This window comes from Branchiostoma belcheri, unplaced genomic scaffold, assembly GCF_001625305.1.
Source record: "Branchiostoma belcheri isolate BF01 breed outbred unplaced genomic scaffold, Haploidv18h27 scaffold160, whole genome shotgun sequence".
NCBI lineage: Eukaryota > Metazoa > Chordata > Leptocardii > Amphioxiformes > Branchiostomatidae > Branchiostoma > Branchiostoma belcheri.
This window is the reverse complement of record NW_017803047.1, coordinates 531,990-558,400: the sequence shown is the minus strand read 5'-3', so window position 1 is coordinate 558,400 and position 26,411 is coordinate 531,990. Positions and strand designations below refer to the sequence as shown.

Here is a 26,411-nt window from a genome sequence, read left to right as displayed (position 1 = left end):
GAGAGGGGGAGGAGAAAGAGGGAGAGAAAGGGGGTTGGAGAGAGAGAGAGAGAGAGACCAAAAACAATACAATTCCTTCATAAATGTATATGGAGTTAACAAACAACACTGACCTCCGCCGCCGGAGCAGTGTTCCTCGTCGCTGTTGTCCCCGCAGTCGTCATAACCGTCACACTCCCAGTTCGCCAGGATACAGCGGCCGTTATCGCACTCGAACCGGTCACTGGAACATCCCGTGGGGACGGGATCGGGATCTGCAGGGGGTGGAGCGATTTTGCACAAGTCAGATATCCCTGCAGAACCTTTCCCCGAACACCAGCCGACCAAGGTTAGCTGAAGTTTGGAAGTTGTCTGATCAGACTTAGGTTATCAGAATATTTCTGTTTTCTGTGTCTGTATTTGTATAGCCGGTATAACACATCAGCTTTGCAGGCACGTGGCGCGGCGGCAGCTGGCTACATCACATCGAACGACTTGATACCGCTTACCCTTGAACATCTAACTCTAGGCACTGTTTAAAGCTATCTAATGACAATGCCCCTACTGTACTTCAGTGGTGACAGCGAGTTCCACTCTGCGATAGTTCCAGGAAAGAATGAATTCTTGGATACCTCAATCTTTGGTTGATAACTCTTTTACTTGAAGGCGTGGCTAGCTATTTCATGTTCTAATTCGCTTCCCTGAGATTGCATTGAATTCTTTTTATGCCTTTAAAAATTACCGTATATCAATTACCAGTACAGTATGTAAGTCACCTGGGACGCCAGGACAGTTCTGTTCGTCACTGTTATCTCCACAGTCGTTATCACCATCACAAACCCACGAACTGTACGTGCACTGGCCGTTATCACACTGGAACTGGTTGCTAGCGCACGGAGTTGGGCCTGAAAAAGTCGGCATGGCAGCTCAATGAAAAATGAAACGGGTTAACGTCTTGACAGAAAGATGATACAGTATAATTATTAATACGATTCATTTCATAACATAAGATGTTTCAGGGAAAGGTTGTTTTTCAAAGATGACGTTTGTATTGATACGGAATGTTGATTCGTTGATACGTTTATTAGGATATCTATTAGTTGCAAAAGAGATGCCATCCTTTGAATTTGATACTGAACATGCCATCATAGCCTGGTAATGTACAGATAAATACAAAACGATATTTTCTCCGTGGAAGGAATCTTCACCTGGGTCGACGCCAGGACAGTTCTGTTCGTCACTGTTATCACCACAGTCGTCGTAGTCGTCACACTCCCAGTTGCTATAGATGCAGTGACCGTTATCACACTCGAACTGGGTACTGGAGCACTGAGTGGGGGTCAATGGACCTGAAACAATGAGAAAAAAAGCTATTTTAAGGTACAGTCAAATGGAGTGGCTTATATACTAGTACTGTATTGTGTACACTTAACCTTGATAGCCAAGGTCTATCAAAAAATGTCAGAAAGAGAGCGTGCCATAGTTTTAAACAGGTAAACATTTAGACAGAGCACGACGTCTTGGGGACGGTTGCTTTTTACAAATAAAAGAAATATTATTCCTCAGAAAGATTTGTTCAAAAGGATTTGATCATCAACATGCTATCACAGCCTTTTAATGTACATACAACTTTATTACCTCCATTAAAAAGTAGGCATTGTTTTTGGTATGTCTCTGTGTGTGTCCGTGTGTGTGTCTGTGTTTCCGAATGGCGTTTGGTAAGGTTGTGGCAGTTGGGTTCAGTCCTTTCTAGAGGGAGAAAGTCATTAATTACGTCTACATCTGGCAGCGCTAGCTGTTTTAACAGGTGTTTTAGTTACATGACCTTCTTGACAGCTGTGGTTTCCCTTCTAGCCTCTACCAGACACCGCGGATCGCTGGAAAAATAGTAGAAATTGGCCGAAATAAAGGGATAGTATACCAGAGAAGATCCAGGGCCATAGAAGCTCCAACTTGCGACCCACGGAGCCTGTGCGGAGTCGCAAGCTTCAAACGATATCAAATTAATCCCCCTATTATTCGTACAAAGAAACGGGTGGGTCGCAAATTGTAGCTTCTATGGCCCTAGATCTTCTCTGGTATACTATCCCTCTATCGGCCAATTTCTACTATTTTTCCAGCGATCCGCGGTGCCTGGTAGAGGCTATTTCCCTTTCACAGTAGAGAGAATAAGAGGACAGTCACGACCACACCAGATCTAAATATTTCACGGAGGTCTGATATCTCTAAATTCTTGTATTGTCTGTAAAAGAAGCGTGTTTTTTTTTCACCTGGATCGCCGCCAGCACAGTTCTGTTCGTCACTGTAGTCGCCACAGTCGTTGTCGCCATCACACACCCAGTTCAGAGGCACACAGCCGCCGTTATCACATGTGTGCTGGTGGGCCGCAATGCAATTATGTTCCGCAGGACCGGTGCCTCCACCACCTGGACAGAACAAGGGCCTGGTTTTAAGCCTTGTTCATGTGAAGTCACACAAACCGCGATTCGGGTAACTCGCATTCCTCACATCTGGCCCACGTGCCACACATTCCTTTTGAAACCGTGTCCGATCACGATTCGCTTTACGTAAACCACATGTAAAACGCCTTGAGTGACTTCACATAAACACGGCCTTAGTTTAAGGCCCTTTTTCCACTGGGATAAAATTATCCAAGTCGATCCGAATCGATTCGCTTTGATGCGGATTCGAGCCGGCTTCGAACCGGATCGAGCCGGATCGAAGCCTGATCAAAGCGAATCAATTCGGCTCGATCCGGACAATTTTCTATTGGTAATGAGGCCTTAGTTGAGTTTATTCGTAACCACACTTAGCATACATATCTAGAAGCTATTCTTCTTGTTGTCATTCACTGACGTATACAGCACGACATGAAGGCAAATATAATACACAACGTAACATAAGGCCATATACATCAATCTAATAAAAACACGACTCGATTCTTTTCTGCCTTCTTATCAGTCTCTTTCATCCGCACGTCACTTTTGAGTCTTTCGTCATACGTCAATATACACTTAATTTTGCTGATCCATTGAGAGAAATTCAGGTCTAAAACATGATAGTCTTGCTTTCTATGGACAAAGTATCCAGAAACTTACCAGCGAGACAGTTGGACTCGTCGACCCCGTCCGTACAGTCGTCCCAGCCGTCACACTCCCATGTGGAGGGGATACAGTACCCGTTCCCCGTACCGCAGTCATACTCGTCAAAGTCACACGCTGTAAGATGTAAAATTGAAACAAAACAACATGTATATACGATATAGGGGTTTTCTCTTTACACAACCGGCAATGTTGTTATGTACCAGTTATGTAATCCCTATACAGAAAATCCCTATATTCTGTATAAATATTATTTCAACAAAAAGTGTCTCAAACATGAATTATAAAAATTCTTTGTTGAGAAAGTGTTGGTGCTGTATCAATGTCAATGACTTATATCTTCTCTATTGATGCTAGTACTTCTCAACGGTGTTTGATTTGCGCAGTAATATGTTCTAGTCTGAGCTAGACTGACTATAACGTTATATATATGTACACGTACTCGTATATGACTGTAAGCTTATCTGTTTACGAATTTTATGATCATAACTTACTTCATCCTTGTTGTGCTGCTACGAACCATTCGCATTGTCCAAAGTTCCAGACGGTAACAAAGAGTGCATAACGTTTAAAACTATCATCACAAAGAACACGTGCTGTCTCTAAAACTGATCACATTTGAAGAATGTAGATACATATCACTTACCGAGTGCGACTCCGAGAAATACTAAAAATGCCGCCAAGACCTTCATGGCTGCGAGCTAGAGCTATGGACGACAACAGTTGAACAGACTGACCTCTCTTCTGTGGGTGCTTTTTATAGCAATGAGGGCAAAGTGTGCTGTGCCTATCTCATGTTAGTATTTAACATCTACCTGAGCGGATGTTTCGTGTGCAACAGTTAGAATTTGAACACCTGGCTGTACCCATGGTGTCTCACACTAAACAAACATAGAAATGCTGAGGGAATTTTTAAATGATGGAACCAACTTGTCTCGATGACGTCTCATCAACGTACGCAAAAGCTCATGCGTCCCTGACACGCCTGGCCGTTTATGTCTTAACATTAAAAAATGTTTCAATCTTAGAGACTACATGTGAGAGAATAGTTAACCTTTACCGTTACCACTGACATATATTCTGTATGTAATTTGCCGCATACATATATTCTGTACGTAAAATGACGTTATCCATACATGTATTTAACGTTTGTTAGATCTTTAGTTGTACAAGAACATACAAAAGTTCCTGTACTTTTTGTTGTGTCAATAAAGAATCAATTGTCTTAAAGATCATGGAAACTTTATACTCACCATGTAACTGAAGTGCTTATACTTTGCTTGTACTGAAGAGCTAGGTTTTCGAAAGTATTATGAGTTGATATATTAGACTTTGTCGTTTCTGCATTTCAAAGCTACGGGTGCAATAGCTCAATTGGTAGAGTGCTCGCTTTGTAACCGGGAGGTCGTGAGTTCAAACCCCGGCCGGGTCATACCAAAGACTTTTTAAAAAGTGGTACACACTTCTCTGCTTAGCACTCAGCACATATGAGAAAGAGTGTGGGAAGGTCAAGCACACAACACTACCAGCGGACCAGCCCCCTGCTGTAGTGCCCTGCACAACTGTGTGCCGCCCAAGGGCTACGGAAATGGACATGGGCACCAAAACCCTATGCTCTGCATAAGGGCACGGGAGACCTTTTTTTCTACATTTCAGAACACTACATAAAATCGATATTTCTCCAAGCGATGTTGTCGTCAGCGTTGCAAAAAAAACAAAGTGGTTCGGGTAAGTTGTGTATTTCCTAATGTTAATAAATCAGCCTGATCGTCTTCCTGGATACTCAAAAGAACCTGTAAGATTTTATTCACCATTGCCCAAGCTTCCCTCAGTGATTCACCAAGGACGTTTTATTAGTAAAGCGTCCTTGATTTCACCGAGCCAAATTTATTTGGTCCTTTATCATGAAAGTTCATCTGTGTTGGTAATTACATGTTTAAAGTTAAAGCTTTTGTTCCAACACAAAAAAATCACATCAGGGCCCATCACCCTTCATTGAACCGCGACGGGGGCCGACATCGTCTACCAGATACCTTTGACCCAGTGTTGACGTCACACTTCAAAGAAGCCACGTGACAAACTTCACTGGGTCAGTCTACTGAGGAAGACCAGAGTGACTGGTCGAAAGCTCTACGTGAGAGAACTTTTATGTTGGAACAAAAGTTTTAACTTTAAACTTATTTGATCCACGTCAGCCATAAATTCGTCACGAGATTCGTTTGACCTAGTTAATTGAGCCATAACAAGTCACGAAAAAAATCGCTCTACAGAACAATATGACCGGGGTCATGGACACGTGTCGTCCTATAAAAAAGCAAACATTGTGATTGATACTTTTGGGGAGGTGTTTTTCAGACAGATAGTTGTCTCAATCAACTCGTCGTTGCTTTAGCATCCTCGTCCATGGAAACTTGTATTATCTGCCACATGTTCTATATATATATTTCTGATCTTTGCTTCGAATCTTACATTACGTCATTTGCAAACTTTGCTGACTAAAATGTATATAATTATGTACTATTAAAAGATCTAAAGAGGTTGCTACAAAGTCATCTCGTGTTTTTCAATTTATTTGAGCATGATTCACGTATAAGAAGTTACATTAGGATTTCTTATGTTCTAGTAAACAGACGCAAGAGAGGGGTTTTCCGTTCGAGTTTGCAATATTTATTGATTCTCTCTAGTGGTGCATCTATGGTGTGCATTAAAACAGCACACATGAGGCGCACTTAGTTTGTGGCACCACCACAAAATACCAGAATGTAAACAAACATGGCTGACAGTTATGTTTCCAGCTTTTAAACATACTCTTAAAGCGTCAAAGACAATTGTACGGCGTCATATTTTGGCACTTATACTTCTTGAATTATCACTTATTTGCAATGGAGTAGAGTTGACTAAATTTACTTTGTAAAGAAATAACCAGAAAATTGACTTTTTGTTTCATCCTGATTTTACACAAGTAATTTTTATGGATGACATCAGCGCGCGCATTAATTTTCGCATGATTTTGGAAAAAAAAAACAAGAAATTTTGTTGCCTTCGGACAGTGGTCAACAAGCCGAAAATGGGCAAAGATGTCTGTTGCCATGCCGGAAGGTGGATGGCAGATAACTATGAAGATAGGAAACAAGAAAAGGCTCTGATTTAATGTGTTGTTTCTTACTTTAATGCAGTGATATGTGATGCTGGCTGTGTATATGTGATGTTCCCACTGAATCAAAACCATTTGTACCATTATTGCGTCGAAATTTTGAAATGTAGGAACCTTGTTTTTTTCGGCCCGTCTTGTTTTTTTCGCCCGCTCGCATTAGAATTGGAGTCTGCAGAGGATGTCATCCATAAAATTTACTTGCTGTGGCCTAATGCAGCTTTAAGCATTAAGTGGCACGGCGGTATAGGTGGCCTCAAATCCGTCGTACACTCCACTGTAATCCGAGTAGAACCGGACGACGATCTGGTTACCGGTGGACCGGACAGGACCAGGCGGGGTGGAGCCGCAGAACTTGCCGAGGAGAGGGGAGGTGACGGTCGGTCCGTCATAGACAGCCACGTAGTCGTACCTGGGTGTAAGGTAACGTTATAGCATTATCAAGGAAGGTTGTTTATGGTGGGAATTGTCCCAAAAGTTGGCACAGTGTTGCATATAAAAGGTCGGCACCACAACACACCAGTCACTCACTGAGACTGTGCCCCACATGTAATAAGAATATTGAAGATGAATTTCATTTTGTTATGACTTGTCCCACCTATAGCAAAGAAAGAGATACATTGTTACAGACTATTACTACTAAAGACAAAATTCACCCAATCTGGTACACAGTACGATACATTCCATGAATTATTGTCATGTCCATCTACCATATCTGCTTACGTAGGCCAATTTCTGTATTGAATTCCATAAGCGAGAACATATCATCAATACATGACCATATGGTAACTCAAATACTTTTTAGATAGTAGTTTGTAGCAAGTAAAGTTTTGTAGTATTGTTGTATTACTGCCACACATTGTACCTTGTACGATTGTGTTGTTGAGCAATAAACTTCATTCATTCATTCACTCAATATAACCTGGCTTTTGTATATTTGCACTGTTTTAAATTATCATACTAGTAATCGTCGTTTCGTTACGTAGCCTGGATGCCATCCGTTTTGCTCCCTTGCACTCACTGCCCCTAAAAAATTGGGTACAAAACCGGATGGCTCCCTGGATATTCTTACCGTACCAAGCAAAGGATATGCCTAACATAATATTGAGTCAGTTGACACTGCTGTCATTATTGATAGTGGCACTAATAATTTGTATTATCATATAGCCGGGTGACGTTGACCAATCAGAAGGCTCCATTCCACATTCCTTATGACGCCGAAATGTCACAAATAGAGTCAAAATCGGGTCATTATTCATCCCAATGCATACATTAAACAACCCAATAATCACCCGCATATGACCTCAAGTGATCCAAATAGAACACCGCTGTGTTCTAAAAAATCAAAAAAATAACTTGAGTTATGTTCCAATTGACAGGTCGTGCGTGTTTCAATTCTAGTTTTCTACGAAATAAATGGTCATGTTCGCTGCTAATGTACAAATATGCTCTTCTCTGCCATTTCGATGTGTTGTGTGTAAAGAATTGAAGATAAGTTTGTTTACGTACTCGCAAAAAGAGTCTTCCTCTAGCGAGAAGCTAGTGAACTGCAGCACGATGGCATTGCCAGAGCTGACAGAGATGGTCCAAAGACAGTCCTGGTTGTTCTGGAAACAATAGCAACATGGTATTATTTCATGCATTACCAGGGAATGCAAAATGTTGAAAAAGATAACGCCATATATTTGTCTATGTTATATGTAACATTTAGTGTGTGTATATATAGAACCATAGAAATTTGATAGGAAGATATAAAGGATATAGAACTAGAAAGGTAACATTTGCAAAGCAAATGCATAATGTTTACCTTCGCACATGGTCTGCTCTGTTAATTCATACTCAAACACATTCACATATACATGTACTACTAGTATATGGTGACAGGAGCAGAGCAGACCATGAAATTGCAACATTATGTAACGCAACACCAGTCACCATGGTGACAGACGTCAACAAATCATGTCATTGGTCAGGTCATATGTCACTGTTTGGAGATGAAGAAGAAACGGAGCAAAAACAATATGTTTTCCTTCGGTAAACATAAAAATAGAAGGAATCTCCTGTCACAGAATGAGATATATCACCTGGTAGTTAGTAAGAGAAATAGTTCCCGTGTCCGAACTTTGCACGTGGTTGCAGCTGCTTCCCGCTCCGCCTCCGCCAGGGGCTACAGAAAAACAGTCGAATGTGCAGTACACATGTACTTGCTACACCTTTACTTGGAAAAGAATACATTCTACTTCTAATTTTTCCTCTGACATATATTCTGCATACGTACGTAGAATGACTTCCTGTATCATAATTGTATTAAGTTTTGTTTGATCTTAGTTTTAGCAAGGAGCTTCATATAACGCCCCCTAACGAAACTCCCTGTCCTTTGGTCGAGTCAATAAAGAATCTGTGTACCTCCACGCGACCGGGTAGATACCTTGGCTTTTCAGCTTTCATGATAGATAATTGGATAGGCTAATTGGCCTCTGTAATCTCTAAGCAGATCTTTTGGTGGCTGAATTCGAAAAGACAGAATAAAATTAACCAGGCTTTATCCATTAGCCAGACAATGTTTGGGAGAGCCACACCTCACGCACGTTAAAGAACCCACCACACTTATCGAAAAGAGTAGGGGACCTTCCCGGTGTGAGTGGTTCAAACATTACAGTCTGGTCTCAGGTTTGACATCTTTGAAAAGGTGATAGTCACCTGTTATGTCAATCCTTCCACAAATGTGGTAAATCGTCATAAATAAATAAATAAATAAATAAATAAATAAATAAATAAATGGGTGATGAAACGGTAACTGTCTGGACAATTTTATTCTGTACCATCACCCTTCATTGAACCGCGACGGGGGCCGACATCGTCTACCAGATACCTTTGACCCAGTGTTGACGTCTCACTTAAAAGAAGCCACGTGACAAGCTTCACTGGGTCAGTCTACTGAGGAAGACCAGAGTGACTGATCGAAAGCTCTAGGTGAGAGAATTTTTTGTGTTGGGCCAAAAGTTTTGACTTTAAACAAATTTTATTCTGTCTTTGCAGCCACAAAATGATCGGTTTGAATATTAATAGGCCTGTACAAAAAAAGGTTTTCTCACGTACCGACAGTCTGAGAGCAGTCCTGTTCGTCACTGTAGTCCCCACAGTCATCATCGCCATCACATCTCCATATAAGCGGGATACAGCGGCCACTGTTCGGGCACTCAAACTGGTTGGCGTCACAGTTGTAGGGATGGGCTGCAAAGTTACATAATACACAGGTTATAATGGGTTCTCATTGACGATCTACCGTCCAAATCAACTAATTTCTCTCTCTCTCTCTTTCTTTCTTTTTCTTTCTTTCTTTCTTTCCTTCTTTCTTTCTATCTTTCTTTCTTTCTTTTCTTTTTTCTTTCTTCCTTTCTGTCTGTCTTTCTTTTCCTTTTTTCTTTAGAAATTTCGCAATCTTTCCTTCTTTATCAGTCTTAAGCTTACTCTCTTTCATTTCAAACATAGGTTAGAATTGGTTCTCAGTGACAATCTACCATCCAAATTGACTTCCTTTCTTTCATTCATTCATTCATTCATTCATTCTTTCTCTTTCATTTTCTTTTGCAATATTCCATCTTTATCTGTCCCTCTTATCTCTCACTTTGTTTCTCTTCCCCTCTCACACACACAAATAAACACATGCAAACAAATGCATTCATGTACTTACTAACAAGCACACACACACACGCACACACTAACACACACAAACGAACAAACAAACAAACAAACACAATCTTTCTTTCTGTTGTTCCCACCGTCGCAGTTTGCTTGTACTTCGTCCGAGCTATCATCGCAGTCCTGCCAGCCGTCACACAGCCAGCTGGTCGTCACACAGTCTGACCCGTCCGTACAGGCGAACTCACCCGGATCACAGGCTAAATACAAAAGAGCAGAGATATAGTAGAGGGGATTCATTCCTCAAGCTATCGACATCTTGCACACGCAGTCGTCCCTCAGTAAGACATCTGGAGCCGCATAGTTCCCGTTTAGAACGAACTATGTAACAGGTCAGGGCGATCTGAACGCCATGTAACTGACCTGAGGGCACTATGTACTGGAAAGGTATATAAGTGAGACCTTCATGCACTTGTGTCATTAGCCTCTGTACACTTGAAGAAGCCACACAGGCGAAACCGGTCGTGTGACAGGCTGAATAAAAGTTCTAAACGGGAACTATGCGGCTCCAGATGTCTTACTGAGGGACGACTGCGTGTGAGAGATGTCGGTAGCTTGAGGAATGAATCCCCTCTACTATATACAAAAGAGCAGATATATTATCGTCATCTTTGTACATTATACATTCTTTGTACCCCCCAAGCAGAGGTTTGGGCTTTGGCGTATCTTTGGTGTGTTCTAGACTCTTTTTATCGGGATTTTTCTTTTTGCACTGGTATTCTTTAATTATGCCAGCCCAACGGTATAAAAAAAGATACTAGTGCAAAAAAAAAGCCCAATAAAAAGCCTAAAACACGGCAAAAATAAGCCAAAACCTCTGCTTGGAGAGTACATACTTTGATCCGAATATATTTGCCCATATACATGTACAAGTCACTAGTACAAGAATATATTTAAATTACTATTATAATGAGAGTGAAGCATATCCTGCCCAACCTGCTCCTCTCCAACTTCTATACCAGGCTTCAGGAAGCGGCTGGAAAGAGTTGAAATTGGCCAGATAGATGATATGCCATGACGGGGGAGTTGGCCCGCGCTAAGAGTTTCAGGAGTGGCAAACTGTTCTCTTAAACACCCCTGGCATATCATCTGTCTATTTGGCCAAGTTCTACTCTTTCCAGCCGCTTCATGAAGCCTGGTAGAGGCTAACATGTTTGTACTACCCCCAAACTTGTACACTAGCCTCCACCAGGCTTCAGAAGTGCACTTGGTTGCGAAGAGTAGAAATTGGCCAAATTTTGTTTGGCCAATTAGCCAAAATCAGCACTCTTTAGCAAACTAGCTCCCTTGGCGTGTTATCTGTCTATTAGGTCAATTTCTACTCTTTCCAGTCGCCTTAGAGGCCTGGTAGAGGCTAACCAGACACTACCATATGCTCATCAAGTAAGAGTGTTCCAAGAGAGTTTCAGATTAGTAGACTAAACAATAAGCTAGTCTCTGAAGAAAGGAATAAACTCCGTCCATATTTACCGAGGGCGGCCCTGAAAATCAGGAGGAACACCACAGCAAACTCCATACCGAACACAGCTGGAAGAGTCACTCTAACGATATGCTCGATTGCACCAAGGGTTCACTCTGGTTTGAAGTTAGGCCATGTTTATTTGATTATATGGATGACATCCACTGGGAACCCAAAAACTGATGCGAGCGTGCGAATAAAAAAAAGTTTGGCAAACAAAAAAAAAAGTTGCTTTTATTATGAAATCTACGTGGTCATGAACAAATGACATGGTATGGCGAATAATCTACTCTTCAAATTCATTTCTTTACATTTACGTTTGATTTTGGCATTCTAATTGGTATAGTTTTCCAAACTTACGGTATATATTTGCTCATTTTGCGACTGTTTTGTACGATTTACAGTATGGTTGAAAACTTTTTTTGTAGAAGCGGACGGAAATTCGTGCACGCGTCGATGCCATCCATATAATCAAATCAACATGGCCTTACAATAGATACCAGCTTTTATCTTTCAGCAAACATATCACATCCTGCTTAGCACGCAATATTTGAAGGACCGGAAAATTTAGGGCTAATCATTAAATGGTTGTGCGTGTAACACGTTTCATTATTAAAATGGCCGTGTTTAAATGAAGTCACCCAAACCGCCATTCGGGTAACTCACATTCCTCACATATGGTCCACGTGCCACACACTACTGTGAAATCGTGTCCGATCACAATTCACTTGAGCTACATTTATTTCTGTTTGATGATAACACGCAAGGTGGCGTGTTATTAATGTCAGAGGTCAACGACCTGTTTGCTGGTGCCCCCCTCCCAGCGTATCTCGGCCGAATGCCGACGTGGTCCCGCCAGAGGCGGTGAAGCTCGTCCTAGAACGGACACATTATTTGACCATTACTGCTCTTTAAGTTGCTGCCACGTAAAAGTTGGTATTGCATATAAATAAAGAAATATCACCCCGTAATCCATGACCAGGCGAAGTTACATTGAAATCACATTGCGTTCAGACCCAAATCGCGATGCGGGAAAACCGATTCGAAACCACCTCCAGAAGTGGTTTGGGATCGAGGCGCTTTCAATGTGATTTGGAGCGTTCAGATGGAGCCACTTGAAACCGGCTTCGGGGTAAACCACAGGTAAAGCGCTTTCACTGACTTCACATAAACACGGCCTTATTGTTTGAAGGAAATCGGTGACAGCTGGGCTTTCCCAGCCTAGCTATTTGTACATGCAACTGTTAAAGTAAGCCTGCAAAGCTATCTGTATCATTAGGATAAGTCCATTCTGTCCCAATGATATTGAATACGAACATTTTATTTTGAATTGTACACTATATAACGATAAACGCACAAAGCTGTTCAACCTTCTCTCCGCTTGCCCAACAGAGTTTGTTATATTTCATGCTATAGATGAATTTAATTTCATCCTAGAAGGTAATATATAACCCTTACTGTGTACAAATAGGTAAATATATCAAAGAATGTTTAGACCTTACATCAAGTAGTATTAGTTGACTCGTCTATTGTTTTGTACGTAAGTTTTACCCATGTATTTGTCTGTATATCTACATGTAGTTTTAGACCTTACGAAAGTCGCTGTACTTTTGTTGTGTCAATTAAGTTCTAATACGTATTAAATCGGCTCTATGGACCGAACCAAATTTGGATTCCACAGGTGGTTTGACCTTATTTGACCTGGACCGCAACTGCTTGACCCCTGTTTGACCCTATACTTTCATTAACTAACCGCTGCAAATCGTACAAAGCTGCATGTACGCGCGTAAAAATGCAATATTTCCTCAAATTGGGTCCCAGAAATTTAGAAACCCAAATAATTATTTTTTAATTGTAAAATGTGCAAGAAATTTGGCAAGAATCGTAACCATCGCATTCTTTGGATCTATTCATTTACGTTTTGATGCCATCTAACTAGACGGGACTTGTGGACAAAATGGCGTCGTCCGGTCCGCACGTGCAGGCGAAGTTCTTCACCAAACAGCCTCAGTTCGCCGTCAGCGAGGACGTCTTCTCCGTCCCGGCGACCGTCACCACTCTAGAACTGAACGATCTCATCAACGGGCTCCTCAACTCCAGCGATGGCGACGGGGAGAGCTCGCGAAGGGAGTTCGACTTCCTGGTCGAGGGCGAGTTCCTTCGCCTGCCGCTCAACTCGCACATGCAGGGCAAGGGGCTGACTGCGGAAAGAGTCGTGTCCATAGAGTTCCTGTTACGGCAGCCGGCACCAGAACCACGCACTGCTATCCAGCAGGAAGACTGGATAAGCAGCGTTCAAGGTTCGTACAAATAGTTTTACCTGACCGCCCCCCTCCCCACATACGTAGGACAAATCGGGACATGCACCCATATGAAGACAAAGTTGAAGATGAGTACCATTTTGTAATGATATGTCCCTACTATATAGCCTGGGTACCATCCTACTTGTATGCCGGGGCTCCCACACTCGCTTCCCTCCCTACTTGTTAGGGAAGCGAGTGTGGGAGCCCCGGCATACAAGTAGGATGGTACCCAGGCTACCTACTATAACGAAGAAAGGAAAAAACTAATGATATCATGTAAGAGTAAAATAACACTACCTGGGACAAGTAGAGAAATTTTCAACATGCATGCCCCGACTCTGTATACGATACGTATCTGTTTATCTAGGCCAAATATATATGTACATAATGCTATACAAAAGAGAAACAATGTCACAGCAATGTGCAATGTAACAGTCCATTATAACATATATACATGTATTAAAGTTATATTAGTACACTAGTAGAAATAGCTTATAGTTATTAAGTGTTATTTGCCAAACATTGTATCCAATGCAATTGTTGCGCAATAAACTTGACTTGACTCTATATGGGTGCATGTCCCGATTTGTCCTACAGTGTATGTGGGGAGGGGGGCGCTCAGGTAAAAAGAATTATGTACCGAGACCACGTCTAGTGAGATATTAGGCGTTAAAGAAGAAGAAGAACAACAACAAAGTAATGGTATCTAAAGGTCGTAGAACTCTTAGTTATTTCTGTTATTTTATTATATAGTATAAAGTTATATTCTTAGGCGCCTGTTGTACAATGTAACATGGAAGACCCCTTGCTGTTTAAATACCTCTCTCACAAAACAACTCTTGGTCAAGGTTAAATCTGTCCTTTCAGTGCCATCCTTAATCTGTCATATATGCACATATTCGTATTGAAGACACTAAATGTTTAAAAAATCTGCAACCCTTCACACATACTAGTACTGTAACCTTCTTGGCATAGGTAATAATTGCCTTGTATCGCTTTCTCTATAGTCTATTGTAAACAAAAAAATATTGAAATGTACATAAAGTTTATTCTGTCAATCCTGTAAAATATGATATACATAACCTTATATATATATAATAATTATTACATATAATATTATCAAGGTATTATTTCTGAATTACAGGTAACAGAGATTGCATCCTGTCTGGTTCCTATGACTCCACTGTCCAAGTCTGGACTAGAGCCGGTCAGAACCTGGTCTCGGCAACTGGACACACGGAGCCGGTCAAGGCAGTGGCATGGGTCAAGCAGGAAGCAATCGGTGGTCAGTTCCTCAGCGCCTCCCAGGACCAGCTCATCGTGCTGTGGGACTGGGACAGAGATGGTGGGACTGCAGTACCGAGGCTGTGCTGTAGGGGGCATGCTCGCAGTGTGGACTGCCTGGCCATCCACCCTACTGCAGACAGGTTTGCGAGTGGCTCCTGGGACAAGATGGTGAAACTCTGGTCCTTGGGTGAGGCAGAGGAAGATGAGGAAGAAGAGCGACCACGAGGGAAAAAGAAAGCGAAGCACGATCAGCTGGGACCGACGAGAACGCCGCTGATGACCCTACAGGGTCACGGGGAAGCCGTAACATCCGTCGCCTGGATCAACGACGTCACGTTGTGTAGTGCATCATGGGACCACACCATCCGGACGTGGGACGTGGAGGCCGGGGTTCCGAAAGAAACGTTAACGGGATCCAAAGCCTTCCACGCTGTCGCGTACTCCAACCTCAGCCACCTGCTTGCATCTGGCAGCTCGGACAGGCACGTCCGTCTCTGGGACTTGAGGAGTCAGAAGGGCGTTTTGGTTGAGTCCACGCTCACCGCGCACCAAGGGTGGGTTTCCGCCGTAGCCTGGTCCCCGACGAACCAGCACCACCTCGTGTCGGCCTCGTACGACAAGACGCTGAAGCTGTGGGACACGCGCAGCCCGCGAGCGCCGCTGTACAACATGTCGGGACACAGGGAGAAACTGCTGTGCGCAGACTGGTCCATTCCTGATCTGTTGATCTGTGGGGGGGCAGAGAAGCAACTGTGCACGTTCTCTTACTCTGACCTGCTGACCAGTATGCCTGACAGGCAACAGGGAAACTAGGGGGACACTATCAAGTAAAGAAAATACTAATGAGGTATTCTAAGGCCACACCAATTTAATTTCTTGGTTAACAGATTTTTCTACAAAGAAAATGCAGCGGGCGGGCAAAAAAAAATGAAAATGAAGACAGGCCTAGGCATCCTATTATGGCTATTATGGTACGATAGGAGCCAGGCCAACACATCAGACTGGTTCAAAATTTAAACAATAAATTTTGAACTTTTAATGATACCATTGCATTAAAAGATGGAATAACTGTAACAAGTAGGAAGAAAAGAACTGTTTTCAACTGTTCAGGACAAAATATGACCATTTTGCAGTTGATTCTGAATTTTTTTTTTTTTTGCAAATCAGAAAAAAATGAAGCGGGCGAGTCCATTAACCAAGAAATTAAATTGGTGTGGCCTAATTGACCTAGGAAAATTACTGTTGTTTTACCACCTTAACAATTAGGAAGAACATAATACTGCAGTACCTCACACTTCCAATTATAATTGAAATACAAGATGTCAAACACACATAAACAGACAACAAATTTAAGTTTAAGGAAATAGTTTAATCAAATGTAGTGATTTTGGAATCCATGTGCCAAGTGTATCCTTTGTTTACTCTGTATAAACTACATTGTATTTAGACAGATCTGTTATTTTTTAATCGTTCTATTTACATTTACATTTACATTTAATGTTACTTTTACTAAAAAGTAGTTCAGGAAGATTATACAATAGACAAAGTATGGTTTTGTGGTAAAAAACATCAACATTGAGTACTTTGTTTATTCTAAAACAATAACAAAAAAAAGTTGGAAGATGGAATTCTGCACTGACATTAAATGGCTTCCCAATTCCAATATGTATTTCTTTGGCTGCATCGTTATCTGTCCTATGATAACAGTCACATATAAGATGATACAAGTGTTTCGACCTACATACATACAGCTATCAAATTCAATGTATGAATATTATTTGCATTGCATCTATTTGCATCGGCATCTTCAAAAACATGGTACATTGCACTATAAGTTTTTTTTACAAAGATCGTCTCTCTAGTAAAAATAATCTAAGGATATTCTGATCACAAAAAATGTGTAGCAGATTTTACGTTGACAGTACCATTATTCCAAGAATATATTGGGGTTTTGTTTTACACAACTGGTATAGACTCTCACCTGCTTAATTATGTTTTGATGTCTATTACACACCCTCCTTAAAACACTTTGACTGGAGTCAGTACTGCTTCTATACCTACTAGTATATAAGGCCACACCTATTTAAGTTGGTTCTCGGATTTTTTTTCCGAAAAAATATGAAGCAACAGGGTGAAAAAAATAAAAACAGCTCTGGGCATCCTATTCCAGCCCCAAATGCTACGATAGGAGCCATGAAGTCAACACAAAAGGCTGGGTTAATATTTCAAACAATGAATTTGGAAATTTTAATCAAACCATCTATCATACATTGATAGATGGAAAAACTGTAACAAGTAGGAAGAAAAAAAACTTTCCTCAACTGTTGGGGGCAAAATATGAGCATTTTTGAGTTGATTTAGAGCCAGAATCTTTTTTTTTTTTGCAAAGCAGAAAAAAAATGAAGAGGCGAATCCAAGAACCAACAAATTAAATTGGTGTGGCCTAATATATGTATGTAAATTGAAAACCCCCAATATCCTATGTTTCACCAATCAGATGAAATTATTTTCGGAAATTTGACCTCTCCATGATTGTTCAAGAGGTAAAGTAAAGTCAGTCTGTTATCCCTGCATATTTCTCCTCATCTCATCCAAATCCTGCATGGAGAAACCGATGGACAGCAGGTAGGATTCCACAGAGCCATACCTGTGGAAGCAAATAGTGAAGTTTTGGCTTGATGATTTTCAGCTCATGATAGGGAGCCTCTTACTGTTTCATCCAACAATTGAAAAGACAAATGACAAACGTGTGTTGCAAAATATTATAAAGGTACACACATTCAAATGTATAACAACTTGGAATAATCTCCCGCTCCACCTAAAATGTTTAACATCAATAATTAGCTTTAAACGAAATCTTTAAAATCACCTACTTTTCTTTCCCACCGACATTTGATTTCTTATTACTTTGATTTCATCTGTATAAGTTTGAATTTCCGTTTCTCTTTAAAATTCATTTATTTTCTTGAGTTATTGCTTCAATTCTGCCAATGTCTGTACTGCAGTTAAAGTTCTGTTAACGTTAAAGTTATAGTTTTTAACATATCATTTCTAATTAGCGTTATTTATCAATCACTTTTGTTATTCATGTTACTATTTGTTTTGTTACTATTATCATTTTGATCATATTGATCAAATTTATTAATTACCTATTGTTATTTATTATCACCATTTGATTTGTTAGCATTATTTCAGTTGTTAATTAATTTTGTCGGGGAAGATCCTAGACAAGCCACTATGGCTTCATATCTTTCCCCAGCATTTTATTTTACTGTCAGTAATATGTTCATTTTATTGTTATTAAATATATGCGAACCAATAAACAAACAAACAAAGGTAGCAGGGCTCAAAATTAACTTCCTATTGTCCCAGCACTGTCACAAAAATAAATTTCAGTTTTCCTGACATGAGGATGAACTGTCCCAATCTGTTTTTGGGAAGTATTGTATGACTTCAACTTGAAGTCAACTTATGTTCACTCCCAGGCACATTATAATTGCAGAGTAGACAGGAAATTTGGGGGTACTTTTCCTGATCCAAAAGTCGGGATGAGTGCCTGATAAACAAAAGAAGGGCTGACATTCTGATGTTGATTATTTTTCTATTGTCCCAAAAATGTCCAAAAGTGTATTTTTAGTTGTCCCAGCCTGAATTTTTGTAGTCAGTGGCCATTGGGCAACCTTTATAATTTCGAACCCTGCCATAGACTTCTAACCATAGATGACATACTTCTGATCAATGTACTGTAGGAGTTGTTGCATGGTTTCCTTGCGGGCATAAAGGTAGGACTCTGGTACTCCGTACGTCTCACAAATATCATTGTACATCTTCTGGTACAATGATTTCAACCCTTCCTGTGGAAAAAAACAATAGTAGTAATACTGTCTACCAAATGTAACAATGTTTGCTTTTACAGAGTATATTAGTGACTTTTTTGTCTTTTACACTTCACCATGAGAATGGCTAAATATAACAGCCTGGATTCTTAAAATCAGTTATTTTCCGTTGCTAACATTACAAGTTTATTTTTTCCATGTTCACTTTGATGTCCTATTTCAACCTTTAGTACACTAAAGTGGCTGTAGGGTACCAATTTCCAGGTTACAGAGTTAGGCAGTAGGGAGAAGTTTAAAAAATCCAATGAAAGACTAGAAAGACAACATTTATAAAACATGGTCTAGCCAAACAAACTACGTATACTGTCCTGTTTAATGTTACTACAACACATTCATATGTATGGTAACCACCCCCTTCAACTTGCTACACAAGGGGTGTCTGCTACCTCGCCAGATAACATGGTAATAGCCATCAGGTCATTGACCTTACGGGTTTAGAGAAGAAGAACCTGAGCGAAACTTAACATTGCTAGAAAAGTAAGATTTGCAAAGCAAATGCATAATGTTTACCTTCGGATATGGTCTATATGGTCTGCTCTGTTAATTTTTACTCAAACACATTCACATACATGTACGTATATGGTGGCAAGAGTCTAAATGCCTACTATGAAATTGCAACATTATGTAACCCAACACCAGTTACTATGGTGACAGACAAAAGAGGCCATTGGCCAGGTCAAAGGTTAGTGTTTGGAACAGAAGAAGAAGAAATAGAGCAAAAAAACAATATGTTTTCCTTCAGTAAACATAACTAAGGGATTTCAGATTCAGCACTAAGGACAGGGTTAGTCAAAGCCCTGGCTACTAAATGTTAACTTACATTTCAATGCTGTCTCTAGTAGATCAAATAAGCACACACTGACCTCAGATTTGTGATAGTCCTCAATGATGTCATCTTTCTTTCTTCCCAGCATCCCTTGTACCAAGGCGGTGACGATAGCTGTCCTGTCTTTCCCATGTGCGCAGCAGACTATAGCTGGTTGGTTTTGGGGGTCTGATACAATCTTCAGAGCTAAATAAGTAGAAAACCAGAGTTTGGAAAGCAAATACTGTAAGTTAGAAGAGACTGCATACAGTCAACTAGCTTTACCAGCTGGTTAATTTTTAATCCAAACAGGTTTATAGGCATCCAATGAAATGTCAGGACAACAAAACAAGTGCTTTTGCAAAAAGCTGGCATTTCGGCACGGTATCAGTGTGATAGTTGTTCCTCTGACATATGCAACCTTGCACCTGCTTGAAGATGACTCAATAGATCATGGATGCCACCAACATCTGCTTGGAGATAACTCTTACATTTACCACCCTACATGTGCTTGGAAATGATTATAGATATGTTCCTTTACATCTACTTTGAGATGATGCTGTACATTGCCACCCTAGACATGAATAGGCTAGGGAGGTATATGTACAGCTATTTATGATAGAGAGCAACAGTTTTTCGTCAGTGACATCACATTTTTGTCACACAGATATCAGTGTGCTATACTGGATAGGATTGATTCAACTTACTACTAGAGCATTAAAGGAATGGGCAGAAGATTGACATTGAAAATAAAATTTCGCTGCCCTGAAATTGCATTGGGTGCCATCTAAGTGCTAAAAGAAACAAGCATAAGATTTGGCCTATAAATAAAGATCATGACATCAAGAAAGTTCAAAGTTCTTGATGATATGTACTGCATTTTTACCTGCAAACATGCTTCCAGCAGAAAAGTCTACCATGTCTTTGTACCACTGAAGTATCCCTTGGTCCCCGGAAAGTACAACGCTCACTGTCGCCTTTTTCAAATACTTCCTGTTTGTACGTAGAGCCGTGTCTACGAGCCAAGCCAGGATCATAGTGATAATGATGTAGATCTTTTGGTACCAGGGCCTTCGCTGTAGCGCTCCCGTAAAATACTGTCTGTCGTAGCAGCTGACAAAGTAGTGCCTCTTGTCTTGGCGTGGCCCCGCCTTGTTGGCTTTAAAATGGAGCTCTGGTGGCTGAGGTTTGCGCTGTTGTACCTCCACCGAAACAACCTGAAATACGGAGTGAAGAGACTCTTTTCACACAACCAAGACTTTTATTCAGCCGACGTTTGCACATTTGGGAATTCACCAGTTTCCCATTCCCAGAATGCAATGCAAAAACAGGGGGTCTAAACTCATTTGCATAGGACAGGAAGGCATCGGAATGATCCTGGTGTCACGTTAAACAGCTTGCTTTTCACTGTGTTTTGAGGTGTTGGGGCATTTTATGCTCAACATTAATTAAATTACTACAGGACGAATCTGACAACAAATAGAGAATGAAGTTTTTGCGGAACATGTGGTTTGTTACAGCATCAGTATAGCGTTACCACTATAACGTTACAAACCACATATTCAAAAAAATTAATTCTCTATTTGTTGTCAGATTCAACCTTCCTGTCCTATGCAAATGAGTTTAGACCCCCTGTTTTTGCATTGCATTCTGGGGATGGGAAACTGGTGAATGCATCTGTAGCAGCGACACCTGTGCTGCAATGCCATGTGAACCAGTCAGAATTGCCCTGAGGAAGGAGACAGACGGTCGTCGAAACGTCGGCTGAGTAAAAGACTTAGTTGTGTAAAAAGAGTCCTACTTGTTACATTTTTTTCCATCAATCAATGCAGTGGTATCATTAAAAGTTCAAAATTCATAATAATGACGATTGTTTACATCTTGAACCAGCCTGGTGTGTTGACTTCATGGCTCCTATTGTACCATTTTGGGCCATAATAGGATGCCTAGGCCTGTTTTTATTTTTATTTTTTCGCCCTGTCGCTTCATATTTTTTCTGGAAAAATCTGAGAACCAACATATTAAATTGGTGTGGCCTGATGAAACTAGTGACACGAACCTGAAATGTGTTATCCAGTAGCCTAGGGGCGCTGGATTCGTCGAATTCTGCCATGGAGCGCAGGTCGAGGATGGTTTTGATGCCCAGACGTGACAGTTGGTCGGCGTCTTTTTGTGTGACGTTGTCAACATTTGAGCTGCGGTACAGCTTCTCTGGTACCACGGAACGGAAGTTGGGGAGGGATTGAAACTCCATGTAGGTCATTCTATTGAAAACAAGCATTCGGAGATCTCATACCTCCATGAAATATGTAGAGTTTATGTACATGATCTCTCTATAAGCCTATACACCAAAGATAATGAAACTACGTTGTTCCTTTCTTGACTTATCTGCTTTAAAAGAACTTTTAACGAGAAACTAACCTGCAGTTCCAAAACAAGCTGCTAGGGGGACCAAACTTACACCACTTATTGCTGACAGGAAAATCTATCTGTCACAAAAAATCCAAGACCATATCATGTTAAGGACAAAAGATACAAAAACTGGAAGTTCTGCTGCAGTACCAAGGTCATCCACCAGGAGGCCAATATTTGACCTTGACCTTTGACTTCCTAAGACCTACTAACGTATCAAATATCATCACAATCCATAAAGGTGTTTTGAAGTTATGCTGACTACAAATGTGCGGAAACACAAACACACACCACACAGACAGACAGACACACACACACACACACATAGACAGACGCGCCAATACAACAAACAATACCTCCATTTTTCATGGAGGTAACAAGAATTTACCTCTAAAGCCTCTTGCATGTGCTATTCTCCACCATGAAATGAACCATCGTGACCTTTAAACATTGATCCTTTAAGTTAAACATTATCCATGCTCGACATAATCTTTTTCCACGCAGGCCAGAAAATCTGAACACGTTATAAAACGAGTTCTACTTGATTACAAGCCTTCTGTTGTTGGCCTGGAGTCCAGCCTTGTTAGCGTTGGTTCGCTTCATCGCACTTGAGAACATGTTAACGTGGACCCTCCGTTGAAGAAATGGAATCGTCCACTAAGATCACAGGGCGTGGACCGTCCCACGAAACAAAGGGGGTACAGTTCGAGTCATACTCTTTTAGCTCCTTCCTTTTCTATTGAGTTTATAGTATCTAATCGCCGTATGTCATAGACAATTTCTCTATGATCAATCACCATTATTCTTTCAATGTCCTAAGCTATCGTTTCTAGTCATTTAGTCCAGCCTCTTCAACCTTCATTCCAAATCTATGTCTTCTACCCCTCCGTGATTTTTGAAACAGCCCAATGTACCCAAAATGGCTGCCACCATCACTCAGAATTCGCCGGTACCGCTAAAATCCCTCCCAAACTTTCGCCCCGTTGTCCCAGGTCGGCTGTATCGTTCCTCCCGCCCAGACCTGATCACGGAGAAGGACTACGAGACCTTCCGGAGGCTGGGGCTACGCTCCATCGTCGATTTTCGCTCAGTAGACGAGTACCGCTCCTTCAAAGGGAAGACAAAGTTCGTGGACGAAGACTTCCGGGTTGTGAAAGTCAAGCCGCCCGCTAGGGGGGACCGCGCGAACGGTCTGCGATACCGGTACTACAACAACGGGGAACCGGGGACCAACGGAGATGTCAAGCCCGGGGGGTTTCACTACTTTATCAACTTTTTCACCATGCATTACATCTGGAGTGTCTTCACACGGGTTCCATGGTAAGGCCATGTTGACATCCACGCGCGCATTAATTTTTGTCCGTTTCAAAAAAAAAAGACGTTTTCAACCATACTTTAAATCGTACAAAACAGTTGCAACATGAGCAAATATATAAGTTGCAAAAAGGAATATTGGAAAACAATACCAATGTCGTGGAATGCCAAAACCAAACAAAAAGACGAAAATGTAAAGAAATGAATTTTAAGATATTGTTCACCATACCATAACATACTCACAGTGTCTTTTGTCACCTTCATGACCACGTAGATTTCATAATGAAAGCAACTTTATTTTTTTGCTATTTTTTTTTTCACATGCATGCTCGCATCAGTTTTGGGCTTCCCAGAGGATGTCATTCATAAAATCAAATCAACATGGCCTATGGCCTTTTAAAAGGAAAATTTAATGCTGTGTTTCCAGTTTTTAAAGACCAGAAAAAAAAAGTTTGTAGGGATTTTCTTCTTGTTTTCTTTAATTTTCTTCTCTAGATTTCTGCTGGTATAACAAATAAAACAATTTGCATTGGGACTGCTCCTAACCATGGTCGAGGGGTGTTCAGCCAGTGTTCTGAAGGCTAAATTCGTGAATGCAAAAGTGTTTCAAAACCTATCCAGTTGCTTGAGTCATAATTCCCCTGGATGTCTAACCTTCGTCGTGTTGACTAGAATATTTCTACACCCCCAATGATGATTCTGTACTACATGTATTCACCATTTCATGTTGTTTATTTTTTGGTATATGTTGTTTATTTTTTGGTATATGTTGTTTATTTTTTGGTATATGTTGTTTATTTTTGCAGGTATATGCAGCTATATTCTCTCATGTACCTCGTGTACGATCTCATCTTCTGGACCCACTACATTAACTTTGTCAGGTTTTTTGCCCGCAACTCACTGAACAAAGCAGGCCTGACCCAGCAGTATGTAGACATAGTAGAACTCAGCCAAGGAGCAATATATTCAGGTATGTGTTACAAGTTCTTATCAGTCTTTTAATAGTGACAGTATGTTATTAAAGGCCTAGGCCACACCAATTTAATTTCTTGGTTAACGGATTTTTCTAGAAAAACAATGGAGCGGGCGGGCGATAAAAAAAATAAAAATAAAAACAGGCCTAGGCATCCTATTACTATGGGGCAAAATGGTATGATAGGAGCCATGAAGTCAACACACCAGGCTGGTTCAAAATTTAAACAATGAACCACTGCATTGAAAGATGGAATAACTGTAACAACTAGGATAAAAAGGACTGTTTTCAACTGTTCAGGGCAAAACATGAGCATTTTGCATTTGGTTTTGAATTTTTATTTTTATTTCCAAATCAGAAAAAAATGAAGCGGGCGAATCTTTTAACCAACAAATTAAATTGGTGTGGCCCTAGGAAAAAATGTTGTGTTTCCTGACTGACCCTAGCAAACACTTGCCAACACTAGCCTTTTTATCAACTGCTGGTAATGCTATAGAATTCTGTAATTTCCTAAGTTCTTAATTTCAAATCCCCCTAATCTGAAACATCATGTAACGCTTTTCTGAATTTGCTAAATTAACTGTTATCACCTATGAAGTACATTTGTGTATGCAGAGCCTGGAAGTATGAAAGAAAACTTGCAAGTAAAATCAGGTGCATGTTATTCTTTATGGCCGTGTTTATGTGAAGTCACCCAAACCCACGATTCGGGTAACTCACATTCCTCACATCTGGTCCACGTGCCATACATTCCTTTTAAAACGTGCCCGATCACGATTCTCCGAAACTACTAGTACATTTATTGTTGTTTGATGAAAACACACTAGGTAGCATCTTATTAATGTCAGAGGTCAACGACCTGCTTGCTGATGCCCCCCTCCCAGCGTATCTCGGCCGAATGCCGACGTGGTCCCGCCAGAGGCGGTGAAGCTCGCCCTAGAACGGACTCATTATTTGACCATTACTGCAGCTCTTTAAGTTGCTGCCACGTAAAAGTTGGTATTGCATATGAATAAAGAAATATCACCCTGTAATCCATGACCAGGCGAAGTTACATTGAAATCACATTGCGTTCAGACGCAAATCGCGATGCGGGAAAACCGATTCGAAACCACCTCTAGAAGTGGCTTGGGATCAAGGCGCTTTCAATGTGATTTGGAGCGTTCAGATGGAACCACTTGAAACCGGCTTCGGGGTAAACCACATGTATAACGCCTTGGATGACTTCACTTAAACACGGCCTATGTTGCCTGCACCAGTTCAGGTACAATGTACAATGTATGCAGAAAAAGCATTTCCAGCTCTGGTCTGGATTTTAAACTCATTTTCAGATCCTGATTCGACTACTAACTGCGGTAGAACATATATTCTAGTAGTATATTCTCAGTATGGGTGTGTCTTGCTCTGTTACACTGATATGTTTCTGTTTCTGTGAATTGTGCACTTGTAGAGCAGTGTTACTGAGTAATAGATAGAAGCTTTTAACATTTACTGCATTAAACTTCCAGCTTTCTTTATTTCCAGCTCTGAAACTCCTGAGCGATCCCAAGAACTTGCCTGCCAACCTCTGCTGTGCTCATGGGAAGGACCGAACAGGCATTGTGGTCACCATGGTGATGGCCTGTCTGGGCATGTCTAGGGAGGACATCATTGAAGAGTATGCCAGAAGTGAGGTAGGCATTCCTGTCAGGTAGAGCAGTGTACCTTAACAAATCTTAACCCTTGTACTGCGGAGCACAACAAGTTCAGCACATACAGTACCGTCTATATAGCACCCTGTATATGTACGATTTGGGGGTATTTCTTGTACAACGTTAACACATCACACTGCAGCAAAACGCAACGAATGCAGAAGTAACTATGCCACTGCAGGGCAAAAAAAATTTGGTGGTCTATGATCTGATTAAGACATGAAATTATTGAAAAATATTGTGCCAGGAATGCCAGCAGGACAAGGGTTAGTATCACTTTGTGAGTATATGAGAGCAAGCATAAAAAAAATAAAACTATGTAGAATGGTACTAATATC

The 26,411-nt window shown here is 40.9% G+C and overlaps 5 protein-coding genes across 5 annotated transcripts in view; 2 read left to right on the top strand and 3 right to left on the bottom strand.

The window, feature by feature from the left end:
- Positions 1-3,806, bottom strand: part of LOC109466230 (low-density lipoprotein receptor-related protein 8-like) — a 5,428-nt gene extending 1,622 nt beyond the window's left edge. Inside the window, exons 1-6 of the mRNA XM_019763902.1 lie at positions 3,727-3,806; positions 3,078-3,197; positions 2,250-2,405; positions 1,188-1,328; positions 756-884; positions 114-254 (exon numbers count right to left, since the gene is read on the bottom strand). Of these exons, the coding sequence (XP_019619461.1) occupies positions 114-254; positions 756-884; positions 1,188-1,328; positions 2,250-2,405; positions 3,078-3,197; positions 3,727-3,772 (733 nt within the window). The 5' untranslated portion in view covers positions 3,773-3,806. The remainder of the gene's footprint in view (positions 1-113; positions 255-755; positions 885-1,187; positions 1,329-2,249; positions 2,406-3,077; positions 3,198-3,726) is intronic.
- A 2,496-nt stretch (positions 3,807-6,302) lies between these two features.
- Positions 6,303-11,485, bottom strand: LOC109466231 (very low-density lipoprotein receptor-like). Its single transcript, XM_019763903.1, has 6 exons — positions 11,404-11,485; positions 10,014-10,133; positions 9,331-9,465; positions 8,316-8,398; positions 7,741-7,838; positions 6,303-6,643 (listed from the first exon to the last, which is right to left on the bottom strand). Exons 1-6 carry the CDS (start codon positions 11,447-11,449, stop codon positions 6,454-6,456), a joined length of 672 nt encoding a protein of 223 aa, XP_019619462.1. The 5' UTR covers positions 11,450-11,485; the 3' UTR covers positions 6,303-6,453.
- Positions 11,486-13,338: 1,853 nt separating this feature from the next.
- On the top strand, positions 13,339-15,834 carry LOC109466232 (ribosome biogenesis protein wdr12-like). Its single transcript, XM_019763904.1, has 2 exons — positions 13,339-13,692; positions 14,840-15,834. Exons 1-2 carry the CDS (start codon positions 13,350-13,352, stop codon positions 15,793-15,795), a joined length of 1,299 nt encoding a protein of 432 aa, XP_019619463.1. The 5' UTR covers positions 13,339-13,349; the 3' UTR covers positions 15,796-15,834.
- A 1,595-nt stretch (positions 15,835-17,429) lies between these two features.
- On the bottom strand, positions 17,430-21,947 carry LOC109466215. Its single transcript, XM_019763882.1, has 5 exons — positions 21,743-21,947; positions 20,570-20,900; positions 19,742-19,890; positions 18,712-18,836; positions 17,430-17,629 (listed from the first exon to the last, which is right to left on the bottom strand). The coding sequence occupies exons 1-5, from the start codon at positions 21,944-21,946 to the stop codon at positions 17,545-17,547; spliced, it is 894 nt and encodes a 297-aa protein (XP_019619441.1). The 5' UTR covers position 21,947; the 3' UTR covers positions 17,430-17,544.
- Positions 21,948-23,004: 1,057 nt separating this feature from the next.
- The window catches only part of LOC109466214, a 4,834-nt gene continuing 1,427 nt past the window's right edge, over positions 23,005-26,411 (top strand). The window contains exons 1-3 of the mRNA XM_019763881.1: positions 23,005-23,415; positions 24,216-24,379; positions 25,907-26,055. Of these exons, the coding sequence (XP_019619440.1) occupies positions 23,015-23,415; positions 24,216-24,379; positions 25,907-26,055 (714 nt within the window). The 5' untranslated portion in view covers positions 23,005-23,014. The remainder of the gene's footprint in view (positions 23,416-24,215; positions 24,380-25,906; positions 26,056-26,411) is intronic.